Here is a 23156-nt window from a genome sequence, read left to right on the forward strand (position 1 = left end):
CGCGTTGTAAAGTTTTGTGGCGCCTTATAAGTAGATGATGATGAGAAAGAACTGTGAACCAAATCCTCCCACATCTAATGTCACGGTCACCTAAAGCTTCATGTACCTGGCCTCCAGGACATGGCAGTGCAGGTTGCTCTTGTGTTGGTCTTGCATTATATGTAACTCGAGATAAATTTCCCCCTGGACTTCTTCATCTGGATTCACAAGGCTCAGGTTAATCCAGCTGTCAATACCTGGAGAGCATACAAACGGTTTTATTAAGTGTAAACTTCATAGCAAATAAGACATATGTATCAAGCAAAATTATAATTAGTTAATAAGAAAGGACATTTCTTAGAGTGTCAGATTTAGGAATACTTGAGATATCTGACCAGTGGAGAACATAATAGTAGTTACATGGACTGTTGCTCAGCTAACCAGAATAGCTGGATCCCTCTGGCCTCCGATCATATTGCCCTAGAAAGGCCACTTTATTGTGTATGTTACGTCGATTTATTAGTATTAGGCAGAGTTGTAGGCACTGAGGAAGTTCATTTACCTCGTGGTTGTGATGCAATATATTCTTTGCTGAGTGATATCTTGCCAATAACGTCATCGTGTCTGCGATAGGAAAAACACAGATTAGAGCGATTGTAAAATGGTAGTGACAGCAAGACATGGAATGGTATGTGAAACAGAGGACACGTGGTGACGTATGATGTTATGTAAACACACAGCGACCCAGGAGCCAGTGTGCAGTCATTGAAACAGACAGGGCCATCTTTTCCATTGGGCACAATGGGCAGCTGCCCGGGGGCCCCGCGGGCAAGGGGGCCCCATAGGCACGGCTCTTAATGAGAATAAATAATCCTGCAAAAGAAAAAACCTGCAAAAAAAAACCTTCAAGGGTCACCGAGAAAGTACATCTATCCATCTCTATATATCTATATCTATATCTATATCTATATCTATATCTATATCTATATCTATATCTATATCTAGGGGCCCCGGTGCACTGTTTTGCCCGGGGGCCCATAATGTTGTTAAGATGGCCCTGAACATAGATCTATGCACAGTCTGCCTTTGGAGACAAGCAAATTAAATAAAAACAATATAAGTAGAGTATAATTACTCTTCCAGGTATTGGCTTTAAAAATCACATTGTAGTAAAGCTAGATGTATGTTGTTTTTATTTTAAAATCTGATGAATAGGTCAAATCTCCTCTAATATTGTTCTAGATATAAAAACACAATTTCTATCCAATTCACTTTAATAGAAAATACCCTGCTAAGGAAAGAAACAATCTCACCCAATTGTGTCCTCATCCATCACATAGAACGAGAGTGTATGGAAACCAAGGGGAAGATGAAGGGTGAACTCTTCACCCCAAAATGGGTTCAGATTCTTCCAGACAGTGGCTGTGCTGTTTGTGAGTAAACATGAGATTGTGAGAGGCAAACTGTTTCATGGACATATCTGCAGTATATGTATTGAAGGGAATATTACACAGAAAACAAAAGGAACATATTTTTCTTGTTAGAAATATAATATTTTGAGAAGTGGAAGTCAATAGAGAATACATTAAAAAAATCAAATCAAACAACATCACCACAACAGCTATAATAAAAGTAGAGAATGAAGTTAGGTTTTATATGGTCCCTATGAAGGCTATACAATCAGTAAATTAATAAGTTAACTGGATAAGCATCAATGAAACAGATCAAATCATTGTCAGCTCTACAAACTTCTAAGAGGACATGCGGGAGGGTATTTAGAGGTGAGGCTTGAATGGGTGGTGTTGCTGAGGGCTTGAAGGTGAGTAATTAATTTGAATTGGATTCTGGAGGTTATGGGGAGCCAGTGTAGGGATCTGCAGACTGGTGCAGTGGATGTGGAGTAGCCAAGGAGGAAGATCAATGAATCTGCAGCATTCAGGGTGGACTGTGGGAACAGATGAATGAGGGGGATGTCAGATAGAAGGTTTCAGTAGGTAATAACAGAATGGATAAGTGTTTTCATTGCATCTTTAATAAGAAAAGGTTCCATTAATATGTAGCCAACTATACAAATTTGTATATGATGTAGACACAAAAGTTAGGTTTCATATGGGACGGACCCTGAAGCCATTTTAACCAGAAAAGTACAATAAAGAAGAAGCAAGATTAATAATCTATAATTAAATTCCATTAAAACTTGCAGTTCAAGTAACATGAAGTGAACCATGTAACAAGAAAGGTAATCCTTTACCAATCCTGTTTGGTGGAGGCTCATCCAAACCTTGTCTACCACATAACAGTAGCAATTTCACTGTTCACCAAGCAGGCAGTCCCAACAGTTGGGACAAGGGATAACTTTGTGCCTTTACCAACGTAATATGCTATTTGCATGGGTTAAACAGCTTTTTTTCGAACAACTCCAGTTTATTTGATGTGCAGGTACATCAAGGGTGCAACGCATCCCATGGGGATAACAAGGCTTTACTCCAAGCTTAGTAACAGGCTCAAGAAGAGCTATAACTCCATCCTGTCTCCATGGAAACGGGATGAAGGGATGCTGAGATACTCACACTTCATAAGAGGGGGGGGGGGGAATCTTTCACATCTCCCCCTCATCAAGGAACACAGAGGATAAAACACCTTTGTATAGCCCTATGGTATTAGGCATTATAAATCCAGGTCAGTAAGTGGGGAGGGCTATTGTGAGCTGTCCATTATACATACTATATATGCAGTGTTTTATGTGCCTTTAAGAGTCTAAGTGGAGCAGTCATTGGCACTGGAGAATATTCAGCTATTTCTGACACTTAAATCAATTGCTTTTGTTAACCCACCATGCTTGCACATCATCCATTCATCATTACAGGCTTCTGAAAATCAGCAAGATGTACTGTAACCATGAATATTACGTCCATCCTTTATTCCCATTCTTTTTGAGATAGTAGGCTATTTTAAGTATGTAAAAAATGAACTAGTTACTTTCATTAATGCAAAAAGTGACGCTGCAAAGAGAAACAACAACGATGTCTATTCTGCATCATTTCACTGAACAGTGGCACATCGAGCTGTAATATTACTGCAGTTTGAGAACCTGTGTCTGGGGGCCAGTTAGTACTGCTGGCTTGTCTCTAGTCCTCTCATTCTAAGAGGACATTTATGAAAAATTGATACTGTAAGTTTGACCTTGGTGTATTAATAGCAATATTTTTCAGAATATATTTAATATGGAAGTATTAAGCCTAAAATCCAAATCTGGATGTTCATGTATATATCATGTATATATCATATATATATATATTTTGCATAAGATAGATCAGAACGTTTGCACTGGAAACAGTTGATAGGAGTTATACATTGAGTGGTAAATCAATAATAAACCATATCTGGAAGTCGATTCATTACTGTGCAAAGACTGTTTATAATTAAGGTAATAAACTTGCAGATCATGTACAGGAAGCTCTTGGTGGGAGATTTACTAAGCAGAATTTTTATCAAAAACACCTTTTTTTTGTGATCTGATGTGCAGTTTGCAAACAGCGAGATTTACGAAGGTCTTAGCCACATACGAAAATGCATCTGTAAAAAACTGACAGATCTGAAACCGCAATCACCATTTTTACAATTGAATGCATACAAACGGTGCAATGTATTAAGCAGCGGTTTGCCAAAGTAGAGTTTAAAACCCCTCCCCCCCAGAAAAACCTTGTGGTTCTGACAGCTGCGATAGCTCAAACAGCATGTGATTTTAACTATCTCGTCTGTCAGAAAGGGGAAAAGCCCTGCCTACTCCAAAAAAATGGTTAGGCCTCCACTCCTAGACACCCACCCCCCCGCGATATGACAGATATACATAATGAATGTCCTGGATATGAAAGAAATATACAATGAATGCCCCAATATGAATGAAATAAATATTGGTCAAGGAGGAATGAGTAAATCTAACTCCTAAGCAGTTAAATTAACCCCATATTGTGCCCAAAATTCTCCTTTACGTATATGCCGACACAGTGATTTTTAGATTTTGTTTGTTTCTGAGCGCCGGACAACATTTTTCTTTTATTTGCACTTGCACATTGGTCTTATTTGTCCTTGGCTGCTGTCTCAAATGATTTTATACACATTTCATTAATTTAAAGAAGAGCGCCTTTTTCTCTTTCACTATCAACCCCTAAATACTTTAAAGTTATTATTGGGGCAAAATGTGGCTATAAAAAGCTAAAATATTAATTTCAGCAAGCAACATATTTCATCTCAAGAGCAGTGCCCAATCCTCTAGTGTTTTCCTTAGGTAATTATTTAATTGAGCTGGTAGTAATTATGTACATTTGTTGTTTGTATTTATATTATTTTGTCATTTTTATTTATGCTCCCCACCCCCAATGTACAGCACTACGGAACCCTTGTGGCGCCTTAAACGGATGGGGCGGGGAGTTGTGAATCACATTATTTTGGTTCTGCCCCTTGCAGCACTACTATGGCATCATTATTCGGTGGGGGCCACCCTCACTTAGAAATGGACAGGATGTGGGAGAATGGCCTGTTCTGCCAGGAGTCTGGGAATCTAGGAGACCTACCTGGAATTCGGGAATCTTCCAGAGAGTGTGCAAGTATGTACTAATTTGTTCCAATTGTTTCTTTAATTCATCTGCTAAAAAGAACTTGTTTTGTGTGTGAAACATTAAGTTTAAGCATGTATGTATACAATAAAAATACTGACTGGAAATACTGTGCATATATGTATGTACACAGTATATTGCATTTTAAGAAGTATCTGAGAAGAGTAACAATTTATAGCACTTACCGTGCCACCACTTCATTATCCACCTTGACAATGCAGTATGGGTCACTTGTTCCTGACCTTTGGGAGAGGAAGGAAAAAGGTCAGACATTGACAGCTACAAGAGACATATTGTCCAGTCTGGCTAATGTTCTACTAGTCTTATCATACCTAACCAAACTTCGTCATCACTGAATTATGTGCCAAGTCCATAGTGTACAATAGCTTTAGTGTGCTGTTTATAAGTTTTCTCTACATTATTTGTAAATTTAGCAAAGAGTTCATTGTGCTAATAAAAAATGCAAATGATTATATCCCACTATAATTTAGTAAGTGAGTGGAACTGCAATAGACTGCAATAGCGAGAGGACCACCAAATGTTTGGCAACAGAGGTGTTGTTCTGATATGTCATAAGATGCCTACTCTCCCGGAATTTCCAGGACATTCCCAAATTTCGGGGAGTCCTGCTGAATGAATAGGCAACCTCCTTCGCTATGCCATAAATTTTGGTATTTCATAGCAGGGGACAGGAGGTTTTAAAAGTCGGCAAGTACGACATGATGCACTAATAAATGATGTCACAGGGAGACCTACCAATATTATTGTCAGTAATTAATGTGCTAGATTACTCAGGATAAAATACCCAAACCTAGCAGGACCTCCATACAGTTATTAACCTCAGCCTCCATGCTAGTCAGTCTGACCTGGGGTCAGGAGAGAGCTGGCAAATTGTAGCCCATGAGGCAGGATTCAACTCAACAGCCTATTAGGAACATTTTAAATGAAAGAAAATGCAGGTGGCCCAGTGAGCAAGCCCAAGTTAGCCCACTATGAGACCGGCCCAGGAGGCAGATGCCTCTCTGACCCCCAGCCCAGCCTGACCCTGACTGGGGTGCATGGGTAAGGAATGCACCTCCTTGCTTGCTGTTCCTCTGCCCTGGCTAGCTCAAGTGTGGTCATAAGTGACCAGAGGGTCCCAGAACATGCAGGTGTTCCAGCAATGTCTGTTACACATGGACACAGGTGGTGTTGCAGTGCAATGGATATTAAAGCAAGTTGGGTGCCAGACTCTCTCTATATTGCAAGATACAAACTCTGTAGCTACTCTCCTCCTCTGCTCTTTCAGCCCTGCTCACCCCTCCTCTGCAGGGGTAACATCACATGTTTGCTGCCTCTCTGTTCCTAGTAAGATGTCTCTGGGCTCACTCAGATGCTGTATCTATCTATCATGCAGTCACATTCAGAGAAAAGCTCTCCCTCAAATCTGTCCCATTTGACTCACTAACTCCATCATGATGCATTTGGACTCCTCATGGCAGCAGGCCATGGACCCACTCCCAGATTGCTGGGGTTCCCAGAACCTCCTCCCCTCTGTCCCAGGCAATCTCTCCCTCAGTTCATAAACGGCATTGTGTTGAGGTCTTCTGTTCATGCACCCAACCTCCTTCTAGTGTATACTTATTACTATAATTCTACCAAACACGTGAACACTAGATTAAGTTTGGAAAAAGGTCACAGTTTATTAATTATAAATTGATAAAAGACGGTGGGGCTGAGTGAGAGCTGGGCAGCTAGCCACTTAAACGCAAAGTAAATACAGGTGGAAGGTCAGAACATTTTATCACTGAGCTCGAATATGATCCTTAACTATTGGCCGGTGCTAAATTCTGACAACAGAGTGACCACACCCCTTCTGGACTCAACAGTGACGTGTACACACAAAGCAGGTCAAGGAATCCACCTCACAAAAGGACCAAAGTCTGGTTGCTTTGAAGGGGCACTGACCCGTGGCCAATCTACGGAAGCACCATATGCTTATTAGTGGCTCAATGAGATGCTCTTCTACCAACTGTGCCTTGTCTGTTCAGGAATAAAAAGAGGGTTAGTGCAATCACGGAAAGTCACGTAATGACATTAGCAGGCTAGGAGTAAGGAGGGTATCCTGTACAGGAAGAAAAGACCCAGCAGCCACTGGTGTAAGAATATATGGAGAAGCCTCGTCACTCCCAGTGCATGTTATTGGCTAGGTATGCAGGAGACTTAACCCCGAAGGGGTAAGTGCTACGACAAACACATTATTTTACGTGTGTCTGGCTTATTGCCTCTCTTGTCATATGAGCCTTATGGTGCTAGGTAGCTGTTCCTAGTGTGTCTCCTTTATTTCCTAGTCTTTGGGCCAAACAGTCAATCGGAAGTGTAAATAATCACACCAGAGGGGGGCTTACCATTATAGTGCTAGTGACTAAATACCAAAAATTCGAAGTGGTTTCAATTTGAGAATTAGATGGAGCCAATTCACCTAAATGTCAGCTTCTTTGCTTCAGCTAGTGCAACCCTTCCACATTAAAAGAAAGAAAATCTCTAGCACAAGTCAAAATAAACAATGTGAAACAAGGTATTTAATTTCTAACAGGGCACAAACCAACACCACAGACAGTATAAAATGTCACTGGCACTCTTGATGGTTAATAATTTCTTGTTGGAGCTCAACCTCTAAATGGTCTGTCCTCACCCAACAAAGTTACAGAAACAAGTTTGCAGGTCAACAGCTGATACAAATTAAATAAAATCAACTTTTTACATCTCAAAGTGGAATACCAAAGTGCAGACACACAGGGCCTGATTCATGTTCAGACGCAAGTCTGTTTGAGAGATGTATCTTTTGTGAAATAGCTCTGTGCATCCTCAGAAACGGATCTTACACCAATGAAAGCACTTGCATGCAATTCATGTCCAAACGCAAATGACACTTACGACTGCCTACAACATGAAGGGCGTAATGGGGATGGAAAGTGGTGGACGGGCGTAGGCAATGTACAGTAAGGGCTTGCCAGGGCAAATGCGGCCGATTCAAAGCTTGGGTTTCTCTTAAGTATGTTTACTTTCGGCTACAGAGCTGGTGTAAGACATATGAGTGTCACAGAACATGTGTATACAAGCAAGATAGACTATAAAAACACATTGTATGTACAGTACACATTAAGACAATCTTGATTTATGTATTTAATGTAAAAAATATATTTAAAACCAACCATATTTTTATTAATGATTGTACTGTTTAGAGTTGTTCACGAACACAAATCAGGTCCATAATATTTTGGGGCCGATTATTACAGTATTCCATTTATCAGAGATAAAGTAGAAGAATCCCACTCCACAAAGTAAAATTACAGTTAACAAGTGACAACTAGACAGAAATTTGGGCCAAAATGTATAAAGGTTCGTAACACAACAATACTATACTACCAATACAGAGTTTAGTAGATAAGCTACTGTAAGTTAAATACAGCATGCAACACAATGCAAAAATGATCCAATACTGGTTGGTCACTTTGTGGTGCAAGACATGTGCTCCTTTGTGGCAGCTAATAACAACCCATGTATTTTCAATAGCAAAGTGATCTTAAGTATATGGGGTTAGAATTTGCTTGAGAAGAAAAGTACCACTAAGATTGGAAAATTTGGAAGAGTAGAGGTATCCCACCTCTCCATAGGGACAACTTGAGCCAACTCGAACATGGGTCACATCTCACATATCCATACGCTGCAGTACCAGAGCCCTGCAGCACACATTAAAGTCAGATTTAGGGGCAGATTTATCATAGGGCAAAAAAGCAAAGCTTACCAATAATAACGTCATTTTAATGTCTAGTGTGGACATGTTTCACACACTTCTTCACATGCAGACACTTTTCTTCTTTAGAACAACCAAGATTCACAGACTTCCACAATCTAAATTTTCATGGTAAATGGTCCTTCTATACATAATGTGGTGGCCATCCTGTCTAGGAGAACATCTTCATTTATTAATAAAGAGGTCATATGGCATAAAGCTGTTAGGTTTCTTATAGAGATTGGTTCCCTAGAAGACAGTTACTAATGTATTCTTTTATGCTCCCAATAGCAACCATATACCCTTTATTCATAGATTTCTTTCTATGGTTAACACACACACACGACTTTCTAATAGTCTAAGGAGATCAAATCTATCCTCTCCACATTCATTTAGAGGGTGAAACTAAACTAGGTCCCAGCAATATCTACCCAAGTCAGGAAGCAGTGGCATTGCCTTCAGTAAAAAGGATCTGTAGTGCCCCCTTCCCATAACAGTAATATTACTAAATGGTATGGTTTTCTCTTAACCCCAGCTCTCTTCTCGGAAGCAGTGGACCATGGGATTTGGAAACGTTCAGTACTTAGAGCTTAGTGTTTAAATAAGATCTTCATACGATTCAAACTTGAACATCCACTGTGTCTGGTTCTGACTGCCTTGACAATTGTCCAGAGTTGGTCACAAATTGGACGTAATATACACATAAAAATAGCTTATTTACACCCATATGCTGAGCCATACGCATCTTATGATCCAAGCAGGTTTGCCTCGGTAGCATATGTGCCAGGTTTGCGCAAGGCACAAGCCACATACATTCCACCTGCGCCCATGTTTTTATCCATTTGTTTTTATTTGCATCAAATGCATTCGCTTTAGGCATCAAATAAAACAGCGAACACCTCTCTAATACAGCAGAAAGGTGTATATATGCCTACGTTAGAATGCCCCAGGTTGGCATACATAACAAGATCACTCAAATCTGCAACTGCACATAAGCATTCACCCACTTATTGGGCATGTACAGAGTGGTATCAAACAAGATATACTACAGCAGTTTATATAGTGCATCAGACACAATGTTTTCCTTCTGTTTCTTCTCACTGCTGGAGGAATTAAGGCCAAACTGGTACCACTTCTGATCAGGAGCCTTTAGATGGTCTTTATGTACCCTCTCCTCCCAATGTTGCTCAGGAAGACATTTAGGACTGCCATCAGGGAGGAAGGGGGGGGGGGGGGGGGCGGGTACATGGAGTACAACAGTATGTGGTCCCACCAGCCCTAGGCCCAAACAAATTTATTAGGAGGGGGGCCTCCACAGTGAATTAATGGAGGTAATGGGCTCCATTTCCAGGCAGCAGCAGCAGCTCCTGAGATGTGAGAGGTGGTGTTGGGAGACCTCAGCGCATAATTAACGATGCGGCAGTGGGCCCTCTTGAAGGCCTTCACTCCCAAGATGTTGGGGCCCCACAATGCCAATCCTTACAGGTGCCCGGCTCACGGACAAAGAGCCACAAGGCAGAAAGGCTCCGTTAAACATTGCTGACTTGTAATTAATAACATCACAGCGCTGTCGATAAAGAGGAGCCAAAAGGAGACACAGATAAATAAACTACCGCAGGGGTTAGATGGAGCCTGGGATGGGGATGACTGTAGAGAATGGGGGGAAATGTCAGATAGAGAATAATTTAAAAATGAGGGTGGAGTGAGGGAAGGAAGCAAGGAAGGAAGGTGGCTGTCAAATTTGTACTGGGCCCTGCAGTTTCTGGTGGCAGGTTATTATAAGTTCTTAGACGTTATACACATATGTGGTTCTTGGCATCATTAAAAGACTATGGGGTCACTTAAAGAGTTAAGATTGAATTTTATTCCGATTCCCGTTTTCACAAAATGAGTTCGCTCATCCTTTTTTTTATTTATTTTTTTATCTATACACCTCCTCTGCCTCCCACCCGCCTTCATCAGCTGTTTTTTTAATTAGAATTTCTAATTAAATAATGAGTGCTGATTAGGACAGGGAGAAAGAGAGTGGGTGAGAGTGAAGAGATGGGGAGGGCCCATCTGGATGCAAAAAAACCAAGAGTTTTGGCATATGGATCATTCTCTCAGCAGTCCCCTGCAGGGAGGGTCTGTCTGGGGGAATTGCAAGCTGTGTTTAAATAAGCATTTTGGTTTATCATTGATACACAGGAAAATCAGAGCTCTGCTTGATTGTTCTGTCTGCCATTTCTCTGTTCGTTTTGTCTCCTATGAACATTTCTTCATCACAGCCTTGATGATGTGTACAGATAAGCAGATATATTCAGATGAGCACAGGGCTTGATTTACATAATGTATTCACCCAGTCCAGACACCCGTAGTGCCTCCTGCAACTCCCTAACTGGTGGAGGACTTATTGAAAACTAGAGGGAATCAAATGCAGGACAAAATGTGCATTATAGCTTAAAGGAAAGGAACTCTTTGTGACAATGATTAGCTGCATAAGATCATAACCAACATTTGAAAATATGTTCTAGGGACACTGCTGTCTGCCAGTATATTTAAAGAATATATCCACTTCTGGTGACATTTGGTTTTACTTAATTTGATCCAAAAGACTATTTGTCTATTCAAATCAGGCTTAAGCTCACTACATACCGTGTCAAAAAAAATGTACTGTGTACTGATTGCCAGTATTTATAAAATCTTCAGTCTTTACAGAGAGAGCATATCTACATTGTGCATGCAGGCCTGCCCACATCTCATTTGTTGACAACAGTGGCTTTCAAACCGCGGCATAAATAGCTTTTTTTAATTAGAGTTTGAAATTACCTCCCTCCCAGGCAGAAATGTCTTATAGCTAGTAACAGCTGCATGGTTGTCAGGAGAGCCGTCAACATGAGCCAGGAAGTGTAGACAACTTCACCCTATGCCACATCAGACTTCCAACATCACCAGGTATGCAAGTCCCATTAGAGAAGGATAGCTGCTCTGGGACTATTAAAACCGGTGAAATAAGTGGTATTCGGCAACAGTGTTTGGTCCATCATTCTATTGTGGAATCAGTGATGGTTTTCCCTGGCAACTGGGGGAAGCCATGTTAGAGCCAGGCAACAATTTGAAGCTACAAGATGTGCCTCCATCAGGAAAAGTGGACAGGAGTAGCCGACTTTAAAATAGATTTCATATGCAACAACATTCAGTTTTGTAAATACATTTGCCCATGGTAAAGCCCTGAAATAAAGTTGGACCACCCCCTGACTTTAAAGCCAGAATTAAACCAACATGATAGGAGACAGCTATCAACCTGGAAATGATCATTAAAGACACAAGAAAACATCCTTATACTGGTGCTACAGCAGAGCAGCAGCTGCCAAGGAAAGGGATAACAGATATGCCTTAGTAGTAATAGCAAGAAACCAAAAGAAGAACATTTTGACTGTAAGCGATTGGTGTAAAAAGGAACTGGTATATCTCAGGACTTCAAAAGTCATGCTGATTACTTTGCCCATTGGTTCATTCTCTCAGCTTTTGAGTTCCTGAATCAAGGGTGAAACAGTGCATCACCGGGTTCCACTGCAAAACTTGGGTAGGGGACTGAGATGTGATGCTATTCTCACATCTCATTCCCCCCTGCTCTGCTCTCAATGGAGAGGGACTCTTCTGGGCATGCGTGGTCCAACGCATGTGTCACTCAGAATAGGTCTCCATTCTGCTCTTGAGAGAAGAATGGGGGCTCGGAAGAAGGGATCCTTGGAGGAGAGGTACCCGGCGTTGCCATGCTCCCCTCACCACCACTCCCAGCAGCCACTGTAACCCCTGCACCCCTGTCCTGAGTTATACCAGTTCACTTATACCCTAAATCAGCTACAGTAAATATAATCAGTGATACTATTTTGCTTTTAGTGCTGTATGTTATTTATAGAAGTGATGAAAATTTCTGATACATTTGAGTTTTAGCCATGTTTGTGGGCAGGCAGGAGTGGTTGTCATGATCCCTGTGACAACAGCATCTGTGAGGCCCTTTTAAGGCGGTGTCCCTTCAGCAGACATGCTGCTGGAGAGCCCCTGTGAACATGTGGTGTGATTGACCCCTTGCAGACCCTCTGACAAACTTAGGCATGCATAGAATTTTATGGAGGTACCCAACACATTCACCATCATTTCGATCACGTCTATTATCCGTTTTCCTGCAGTTCATTCTCCAGTGTTCCTAAATTAGTATCATGGGGGAACAGGATGTGCAAGTATGATTGAAATGGTTCTGACTCCATGATAATCACCCAGACCAAAATCTTCCTTAGCATCAAAAATTCCCATGCAAATAAACAGTTTTGCAGGTAACGTGTAAATATGTCCCTTCCATTCTTTTCCCCACTTTGCCGATTGTTAGTAAAGATTTTTCACTTGACCATCACGAATATACACTGTACATCCCACTTCAAGAAATGGATAACTGCTCTCTGAAAGCAGCAGTGCTGGAACAACGAAAAACCCAGACCAGCCACTTCATGGGGCAGAATATTTGCAGGACCAAGTATAAATCAATTATAGCTAGGTTTCCCTCGTTCTAACTGAAATGTACAAATAGGTTTCGGTGTAAGCAAGAAATGCTTTAATCTGATATTGTCATGAGCAATTTATACTGGCAGCAATGAAAAAGCAGTGCACTACCAGACAACATTAAGGAACCATCTAAAACAGCCTAGGAAATAGACAAAAACAAAACAAAAACACAAAAAACAAAACCAAAACCGACTGACTGACAACTGCACACTGTCTGGTCATCCGTGTTGCCAAAGCACATATTTTATTTTCTATAATTTATGATGTTTTAGAACATGGAAGTGGTTTCCAAACCGAATATATTAAACTAATACAAAAGAGGTTTCATATTTTGATCCCTGTTGTGTAAGTCAGACCAAGCTTGGGCAACAGATGAACTAGAACACCTCCAATGCAATTTTATGGTCCTCACCTTTTTGGAGAACCTCAAACAAATTAAGATGAGCATCTCCGAGGGCTAGATTTACAAAACTTATAAAAAAGAAGAGTGGAGGTATTGCTTATAGCAACCAATAAGATTCTAAAGATCACTTATGTAGAAAATTCTAAAAAAAAAAAAATGATAGCTAGAATCTGGCTGGTTGCTAGAGGCAACACCTCCACTTTTCTTTTTAGACGTTTTAGTAAATCTACTCCCCAAGTGTCCGATAGATGTTTTGAATATTTATCCATACACTGGTGTCTGTGGAAATGGATTACACATCAAAAATTGTGATTAGAAAAACATCCATAACAATGGGAATTTCCAAAACTCCTAAGAAAATCTATGTTCAACTTTCAAATTACATGCACTCATTATAAGTCAGAGGGTATAAGTGGTAACTTAAGAACAGTAGAAGTGATTAGAAAGTGTACCTCACTCGAATAGTTGATATTGATAATGTGAACTTTCAACCATATCAGATAATCAGCTTTGCTTCAATACCAACTAAGAGGGAAAACGGACAATAATTGGGTACTTTTATACAAGTTTTTTAAGTATTTAATTGTGTTCTATTTTACATGAATACACACAAATGAAAAACATTAACAGAAAATTGTAGGACAAAGTCTTAGATGGGGGGCTAGACAAAAAAAAAAAAAAAAAAAAAAATTCCCCCAGAATTTCTCTCATTGGACTACTGTTACCTCTGTAAGCACCTCTTATTACTAGAGATGTTCATTGAACCTTGCGTTTTGGATCTTTATTAAGTTCGTTTTTTGGTAAAAACGCCATTGTGTGTATTGGATCTGTATTTTTCTTTTAGAAATATTGCTCAAATCACATAATTTTGCTCTTTTTTTCCTACATTATTATTAACCTCAATAACACTAATTTCCAGTCAATTGTGACCACCTCACAGGTCACATTATATTCATACACATTAGGACAAAGACTGCAGCAAGCTGGCTGGATGCTAAGAGACAGAGCAACGTCACAAACACACGACAGTTCACAGCACACCTAGGAAACATTGCCACACAGCAGTGGCAGAAAAGAAAAGTAGTGCAATATGGAATTATCCTTAAGACCTCCCACCCACCCTTATGTAAGATATTGAAAAGGACATGTACAGTTTAACAAATCAAGTACTCCAGCGACAAGGAGTGCCACTTTTGTGGCTGAAGTGCTTGGTTTGTTTGGGCCACCACAAAACAAGTTACCAATAGCTTAGCTGCCTTAAGCCCAACAGTGCTGTCAATAAATCTACATTATTAAACCATGTCTGCTTGTGCTGCATCTTTAATCTCCTTCTCCTCTATGGATACCTCCCTTTCATCCCAGAAGAATTGGCAAATTTATGTAGACACATAAATGGATATTACAACTGGAATGGCATTAAATCTCTTCAGACAGACTGACACGGAACATATGGGCAGCATGGAATCCATCATGTTGGTTTAAATTTCTGTTCAGTGCAGCGTATTCCAATATAGAGATGTAGTTCAGGAGACCATAATTAAAATTAAAAAATATGAGCCACCGAATGAGATCCCGGATTTAAGAGAGCTTGTACACGAGAGTTACACTGCGCTTCAGAAGAATAATACAGGAGGAGGCCCTGAGGCAGGCCGATAAATATATCCAGTTTAAAGAACAGCCAAGAGACCTGAGAAAACAAATGGGTGTGTCACCGGTCCCTATTATTATTAATTTTTATTTATAAGGCGCCACTCAGTGTCCGTAGCGCCGTACAGGGACAAACAAGTACAGTACAAGGTGGGACGGCAAAATACAGTAAACAATAAGCACAGTAACTCAGTAAGCTCAGAGCACAGCTAGAGAGAGGGGGGAGGGAAGACCGGCAGGCGCCGGAGCCCAAGAGGAAGGGCGCGGATGACAGGGAGACCCCCAGAGGGGTGGGGGGAAAGGTAGTTGGAGAGCAGAGTAAGAGGTGCAGGAAACAGGAGGAGAGATGGCCCTGCTCAAGGGAGCGTACAATCTAAGGGGAGGGGTAGACAGACAGAGAGACACAGGGTGAGAGGGAGAGAAGGGGGAACGGAGGCAGATTCAGGGAAGGGGGAAGAGGGGAGGGAGGCAGAAAAGGTAGGAAGTTAAGTGGGAGACTGGAAGGCTTTGAGAAAGAGGTGGGTTTTTAGAGTCCGTTTGAAACTGGACAGAGTAGGGGGATGTTCTGATCGAGGGAGGGAGCTTGTTCCAGTGGAGGGGGGCAGCGCGGGAGAAGTCTTGGATTCGCGCGTGTGAGGAGGTAATCAGAGGGGAGGAGAGGCGACGGTCGTTGGCGGATCGGAGAGGGCGGGATAGAGCGTGAACAGAGATGAGGTTGGAGATGTAGGGAGCAGTGGAGTTGGCGAGGGCCTTGTATGTGAGAGTGAGGAGCTTGAACAGGATTCTGTAGGGGAAGGGGAGCCAGTGAAGGGCTTTGTAGAGGGGGGAGACAGAAGAGGAGCGGCGAGAAAGGAAGATAAGCCTAGCGGCTGCGTTAAGAACAGAACGAAGGGGAGCGAGATGAGAGTGGGGGAGGCCAGTGAGGAGAAGGTTGCAGTAGTCCAAGCGGGAGATGATCAGAGAGTGAATAAGACATTTGGTGGCATCTTGGGAGAGGAAGGGCCGGATGCGTGCGATGTTACGCAGCTGGAAGCGGCAGGATTTAGCAAGAGAGAGAGAATGTGAGGGGCAAAGGAGAGAGAGGAGTCAAGGATGACCCCGAGGCAGCGAAGTTGGGGGACAGGGAGATAGAGGTGATGTCGACAGTGATAGAGAGGTCAGAGGGGGAGGAAGTATGAGGGGGAGGAAAGCTTACAAAGCCCTACAGACGAAGCTTTGAAAGATGAAGACGAGGAGATCGCCGTCACCCAGAGCACTGCGAATTTCACTTGTCCTATAACAGTTGGAGATGGTGAACCTAGTGAAAAACAAAGTATGTGGTCACACGCACGAGAGAGAATTAAAAGGACGATTATAAAGAAACTTCAGAAGGGTAAATCCGCCAGGTGTCTAAAATTGGCTGTGATCACTGACATGAGTATATTGGATCTTGTTCCAGACAATGCACTAAAGAGCCATGGATCTTCACAGCAAAAAGTAAGTCATCACTGAGCTTTCAATCGGCCCAAATCCCAACAAAAATTCAAATATATGGATACCTTTGATGCAAAGTGCAGATTTCAAAACACTTTGTGCAATACTGATGAAACAGCAGCAGAGCGTAAGGTTTGAGTAATACATATAAACATCTATTTAGACATCCATGCTCACATTACTTCTGAAATCAAAGTTGTTGTTTGTTAATAAAACCGTTGTCTTTATACCATTAAAAATATAAAATAAAAATAACCCTCCACCATTCTGTGGATGTTGATAGTAGGATCAGGTGGAGTTACAGCAGCGGTGTCACAAATTTTGCCCAATTCTTTTAGAGTTCAAATGTTGTGCCGAGTCATCTACATCATCCCTGCTGGGTCTCCCGAGAAAGTTTTTTCCTAACAGCAGTTGTCTGAGAAACTGAAGGAGGAGAAGCCGTTGTGCCACCTACCTCTTAAGTGGTCATCTTGCTCACAAGGAGCTCCTTGCATCTCTTGAGATCTAGGTCAGTTGGAAGCAAAGAGAAGACATAGCTCTTAAACCTAGGATCAAGCACAATCGCCAAAATGTAGTGATCCGGTTTCAAGATTTTGATAACTCTTGGATCCTGGCAAAGCGAATAAAGTTCTTGATCTACAAGTCTGACTTACTTTGCAGAATTGCTTTGTTTCATCTCCTCCTTCAGTTTCTCAAGCTGCTTTCCCAAAAGTCCAATTAAGGGAAATCACTTGGCTCAAGCTAGTAGTGTCTGAACTCACTTCACAGGTGACTATGTCGAATGGTTTCAGCACCTTGCACAACACAAAGTATTCTCCACTGCGCTGAACTAAAATACGTCCCCCCTCCTATCCCAATGTCATGGCTTGTGGAGTAAGCGTGGATGGCTTTTCGCTGTTCCTCCATCCTCAGAAGCATATAAAGGGTGAAAATCCACCTTGTTACCACCTCTTGCTTCAGTTGGTGGCAGGGCAAATTAAATTGTTCTTGTAGTTGCTACAATCTCCTACATGTTCCAGAATGCCAGAAATTTTACAGGCCACAGACAGCATCTCCTGGATATCCCTGTCATTTTTTTCAAAAAGCTCTGCACCACCAAGATGACTGTGTGAGCAAAACAGGGAATGTGAGGGCATTCACCGAGCTGTAATGCTCTCATAATATTGGTGGCGTTATCAGAAATTACATATCCTGAGGAGAGTCCAAGCAGGATTAGCCATGTTGCAATGACATCCCTTAGTTTTTGAAACAGATTGTCAGCTGTATGCCTTTTAATGAAGCCAGTGAACACAGAGTAGCCTGCTTTGAAAAAATCTGATGTAGTTGAGTAGATGCTGCTGTTCCTGCCTATGAAGGCGAATCACTAACCCAGTGGCCTGTCACAGTCATATAATCTTTAGTTTGCCCAGTTCTGCTTGTCCGCATATATGTGGGTAGGATGGCATTTTGTAACCCAATAATTACATTTTTTATGAACCTTCTGGTAGAGGTGAGGAATAGCTCTTCTAGTAAAATGGTGTCGTGATGGAATTTGGTAACAGGGACACAAGACCTCAAGTAACTGTCTAAAACCAGCTGCATTAATAGTGGATATTGGACGCAGAACTAATACTAGCATAGTCGCCACGGTGTCTGTGATCCGCTTTGTGACTGAGTGACAGCTCTCATACTTGTGTCCTTTTGCAAAGGATTATTTAACAGTCAATTGTTGTAAACTACTAGTAGTCTTCTTCTTGGTATGCTTCTGGGTTGAAGATCCACCCCCAGCAGCAGTGGGCCTAACCCTCAAGGATTCTTCTGAAGAGTCCTGGATAGGGGAGGAGTCATCTCGCCTTAGCAACTTGGATGCTGGACTAACTCCGATTACTTGTGAGGATGTTGATGATGAAGGTGTTGGGGGTGTAGATTGCAGGTGCTGGGAATCTAGATGAGAGAAGGGAGGTAGCTGATGCTGGACTGCTTGTTCATATTTTTCAGCACAAGTTTCTGATTTTCACAAAAGCTTTCCATGAACTCGCTTCAAATGGCATAACATGGATAAGGTTCCTAGATGGTTAAGGTCCCTACCTCTACTGACTGTGGCTTTACAATGCTACAAATAGCTAGATAACTTGTCAGAATTTGGGAAAAATAATTCCACATATAAGAGGTGGATATTTTGGTCTTATGCCCAGACATGACAATGGCCTTCTTATAACTGGCAAGAACTGCGGCAGTCTTTGTTTGAAAGTGTATGTAAATAATATTGTGACCTGTGAGGTGGTCAAAATTGACTGCAAATGACTTGAAACTAGTGCTATTAAGGTTAATAATGTAAGGGGAACAAAAAAAAAATAAAAAATATATAGGGATCCAAAATCAAAACACACAAGGGCGGTTTTGTCGAAACCAAAACATGAAGTTAATCCAGATCCAAAACCAAAACCAAAACACGGGGGACAGTGAATTTCTCTAGACTATACACAGGACAAGCGGTCATCCCCTAAGGTTAGAAGAGAAGAAATTTCACAACCAGCAAAGGAAATCTTGACTGCCCGTACTTCTTTACAGTAAGGACAGTTAAGATTTGGAATTCACTGCCAGGGAAGGTTGTGATGGCAGATTCAATAGACACGTTTAAGAAAGGGATAGACAAATGTGTTGCGCAAAAGTGTATATAGGGTAAAAATAGGACTGCAATATTGGGTCTGAGGTGGTTTTCACAATTGAAACAGATTGGCGGTTGCTTACTCTGGATCAATTTCAAATATAAAAGTGAGGGATTACAGGAAATCCAAAATAGGTTGAACTGATGTATTTTTTGAACCTCATCAACTATGTATGTAAATGTTATATGTCACAGCCTGTGCCGAGGTTAAGGGGATGTGACTTGGTTGTTCTCCCCTGGAGAACAACCAAGGGAAAACTTGAAATCAGTTTCTCAGAATGGGGAGAGTGACTAGTGATGGGGTGAGGGAAGTGGGCAATCTCCAGGACCTGGCTTGACGGCATTCCTATAGGCTTCTCCTCAGAGTGGGGTGCCATCACCTTTTGTGGCCAATTTGCGATTCGGCATGGTATCGGTAACCTTAAAAGGTATGATCACAGATCTGCACACATTATCAGCAGGGACAAATTAAGATAGGGGCCGATGGAGCTACAGCTCCAGGCCCCTTTCCAATGGTCCATGAAGGAAGCATTTGCTCCTTTATATGGGGAAGAGTGGGGAGCTGTTTATTTTGGTGTACCACTGGTACAGGGCCTATAGGGGACCAAAATCTCTACAGCTGCAGCGGTACACTATCAATTACAGAATTGTGCTGGCTTTTTTAGATGTTTTTTGGCCATTCTATTCTGGAGGCTTATGAATGGTTTGCATCTTGTGTTAAACCCTTGTTAAGTCTTCTCTTTATGGTAGACTTGGATAATAATATGCCTACCTCCTGGAGAATGTTCTTCACTTGGTTGGATGTTGTGAAGGGGTTTTTCTTTACCATGGAAAGGATCCTGCTATTATCTAAAACTGTTGGCTTACAGGCCTTTTTGAGTTGCCGTCACGCACCAGTGCATTCTTCATTTCTCAAAGTAACAGGGCCGTCGCTACCATTAGGCAGCTGCCCAGGGCACTAAGGCGACAGCATTGTGGTCTGGTAAACACACTAGTAATGTCTCATAATGAGACATTATTAGTTAACTTAACTTAACACGGGCAGTGCAAATTCCTGCCCTCTATCTACCAACTCTGCACACCGTCAGGTAAGGTTGGTAAGGTTACAGAGAAGAGGAAGCTACAGAATACGGGAGAGGGAGAAGGTTGGAAATATTTGGGAGATGTGGCTGGATAAAATAGAAGGGGGGAGGGGTGCGCTCAGAAATCCCCATGAGTTACAGACTGGGGCCCTATTTATAAAGCCATAAACCATGCAAAAAAAATGGCCTAGCTACTTAACACCTAGCACAGGAGGTATCATAGATAAGTTCAGTATTAGGCTAAGTTTCTAACTAAACCGCAGTTCCCATAATTTTCAATAGGGACTGCGATCTGTGGCAACATAAGCTCCAAAAAGGATAGCTTTTCAGAGCTTGAAGGCCAAACAAAAGGAAAGATAAGTATATGCTCAGTTTCAAATTTCCTTAACACACCCTTCCCCCTCTCAGATCATCACCTTATCAGCTACACGCTCACTCCCACTGCTCTATCCTCTCTGATGTCTAACTCTACCAAGCCTCCTCACACCCGCAGAAAGTTTAATTCTATTAATCTTCAACAATTTTCTACCTCTCTCCAACACCTTCTCTCCCCTATCTCTACATTTTCCTCCCCTGAGATAGCAGTACCTCATTTTCACCAAACCTTAGCAACGGCCCTTGATCAAGTGGCTCCAGAGACACTACACGTCGACTTCAATGTCAACTATGGCACAATACAGCACCGCAAAATCTTCCAAAAACTTTCCCCTAAAGCAGAACGTCACTGGCGTAAATCTCACACCTCTAATGACTTCTTCACATATGCTTCTATCTACCGCTCCTATCAAAATGATCTGGACACTGCTCAGGCTTCTAACCCCAAATGCCTTTTTAAACACATTTAAATCCCACCCCGAACCCTCCATCTACCATCAGTGCCCAGGATCTTGCTTCCTATTTCAAGGACAAGATCAGACTAGAAATGGTATCCTCTTTCTCGACAAGCAATCAGCCCTATTCCTTCCCACTACCATCTGACACCCTCTCTTCATTTGACCCCACAAACGAAGAGGAAATTTCTGCGCTCTTATCTTCCTACTCTACCTCCTGATCCTATTCCCTCGCAAATTGGTAGATCCCCGTCTCCTGTGCTCATTTCACCTCTAAATTAAAATCTGTAATCTCTTGCTCTCTACTGGCATCTTTCCATCACTATACAAGCACGCAGTGATTACTCCTATTCTAAAAAAAACAAGATTCCGACCCAAACTCTCTCTCAAATTACCATCCCATCTCTCAGCTCCCAGGCCCCTCCAAGCTTCTCGAGAGACTTGCCTACACTCGTCTCACACGCTTCCTTTCCGCAAACAACCTGTTAGATCCTCTTCAGTCTGGCTTTCGTTCTCAACATTCCACAGAGACTGCGTTGACTACGGTTATCAATGATCTGATCACTGCCAAAACTAAACGCCATTGCTCTCTCCTAATTCTCCTGGATCTCTTGGCTGCATTTGACACCGTTGACCACTCTCTCCTCATACAAACGCTGCAATCCCTAGCTCTTCAAGACACTGTCCTATCCTGGTTCTGATGCTACCTTTCTAATCGCTCTTTCACTGTTAATTTATCTGGGGCCACCTCTGCTCCCCTTCCTTTATCAGTTGGAGTATCGCAAGGCTCAGTGCTAGGTCCTCTGCTGTTCTCTATCTATACCGCTTCTCTTGGAAATCTAATACGTTCCTTTGGATTTCAGTATCATCTCTATGCAAAGGATACCCAAATCTATCTATCCTCTCCTGATCTCTCGACATCTGTGTTGTCCCGTATAATTGACTGTCTTTCTGCCATTTCATCTGGGATGTCCTCTCGCCAACTCAAACTAAATCTTTCTAAAACAAAGTTAATAATATTCCCACCCACAAGAGCATACCTGACATTTCTATTTCTGTTGATAACATGACCGTAAATCCCACCCCACAAGCTCGCTGCCTAGGAATAATCCTCAACTCACGCCTATCCTTTGTTGCCCCAATTAAATATATCTAAATCATGTTATATACATCTAAAAAAACATTTCCAGAATTCAATTTATCTCCCAACTCAGCAACTCCATTCTGTACAAGATCTGCGTTTCTCATCCACCCTCATTACATCCTCCCATTCCCGGTTACAGGACTTTTTTTGGGCTGCACCCACTCTATGGAATTCTCTTCCTCGCGCAATAAGACTCTCCTCTGGTCTACAAATATTAAAGTGTTCTCTGAAAACCCACCTCTTCAGACAAGCTTATAATATTCCTCAACCACCCTCTTAAGCTCACTACATTACCCTATTACCATCAGTTACACAATTTCACACAAGACAACTACCCCCTGACCAACATTGTTGTGTGACAGGATCATTTAGCTTATGAGTCACTTTTACCTTTGCAGTCTGGCTGGACCGAAATGCAAAGTGTAGATTTAACCTCATGTATCAAACTCCCATTGTCCCATAGATTGTAAGCTTGTGAGCAAGGCCTTCTCACCTCTGTGTCTGTTTTACCCAGTTTGTTTATAAGTTTACTGTGTTTGTCCCCAATTATAAAGCGCTACGGAATATGTTGGCGCTATATAAATAAATGATACAAAAAAAATAAAATAAAAAAGGCTGGCTGGGATGCCTAGGGCAGGGGTGTATGTGAAAGATAAGCCAGTAGGCAGAGAGGCATGTGAATAAACCTGGTGTTATGCGGGTGGGACAAAAGCTGATGGGCAAGGAGTGGCATATGTGAAGTTATCTAGTGTGAGAAAAGTTGGTGGGGAGTTTCAATATGTAACAGGTGAGTGATATCAGGTTTTTTGGTTCTAATATTTGGAGCCTCCTCTCGCAATGTGCTGCATTTGCTCCTGGGCAGCAGTGAAGTCAGGTCAGCATTCTGCATCAGATATCAGTGCATCTGAACTGCAGTGTTACCTGCCAGCCAGGTGGAGATAAAAGTTATTTTTATTACACAAATTTCACATGTGTGAGGGTCTGGGAAGTGTATTGTGGGGGGTTCCCGCTGTCTCGG

General features: G+C 41.8%; 1 protein-coding gene across 1 annotated transcript in view; it reads right to left on the reverse strand.

Annotated features, from left to right (window-relative positions):
• RASAL1 (RAS protein activator like 1) overlaps window positions 1-23156 on the reverse strand; it is a 53034-nt gene that overhangs the window by 16840 nt on the left and 13038 nt on the right. The window contains exons 2-5 of the mRNA XM_075213735.1: window positions 4781-4837; window positions 1293-1406; window positions 542-603; window positions 107-236 (exon numbers count right to left, since the gene is read on the reverse strand). Coding sequence (XP_075069836.1) covers window positions 107-236; window positions 542-603; window positions 1293-1406; window positions 4781-4837 — 363 coding nt within the window. The remainder of the gene's footprint in view (window positions 1-106; window positions 237-541; window positions 604-1292; window positions 1407-4780; window positions 4838-23156) is intronic.

Source organism: Mixophyes fleayi, chromosome 1 (assembly GCF_038048845.1).
Source record: "Mixophyes fleayi isolate aMixFle1 chromosome 1, aMixFle1.hap1, whole genome shotgun sequence".
Lineage (NCBI taxonomy): Eukaryota > Metazoa > Chordata > Amphibia > Anura > Limnodynastidae > Mixophyes > Mixophyes fleayi.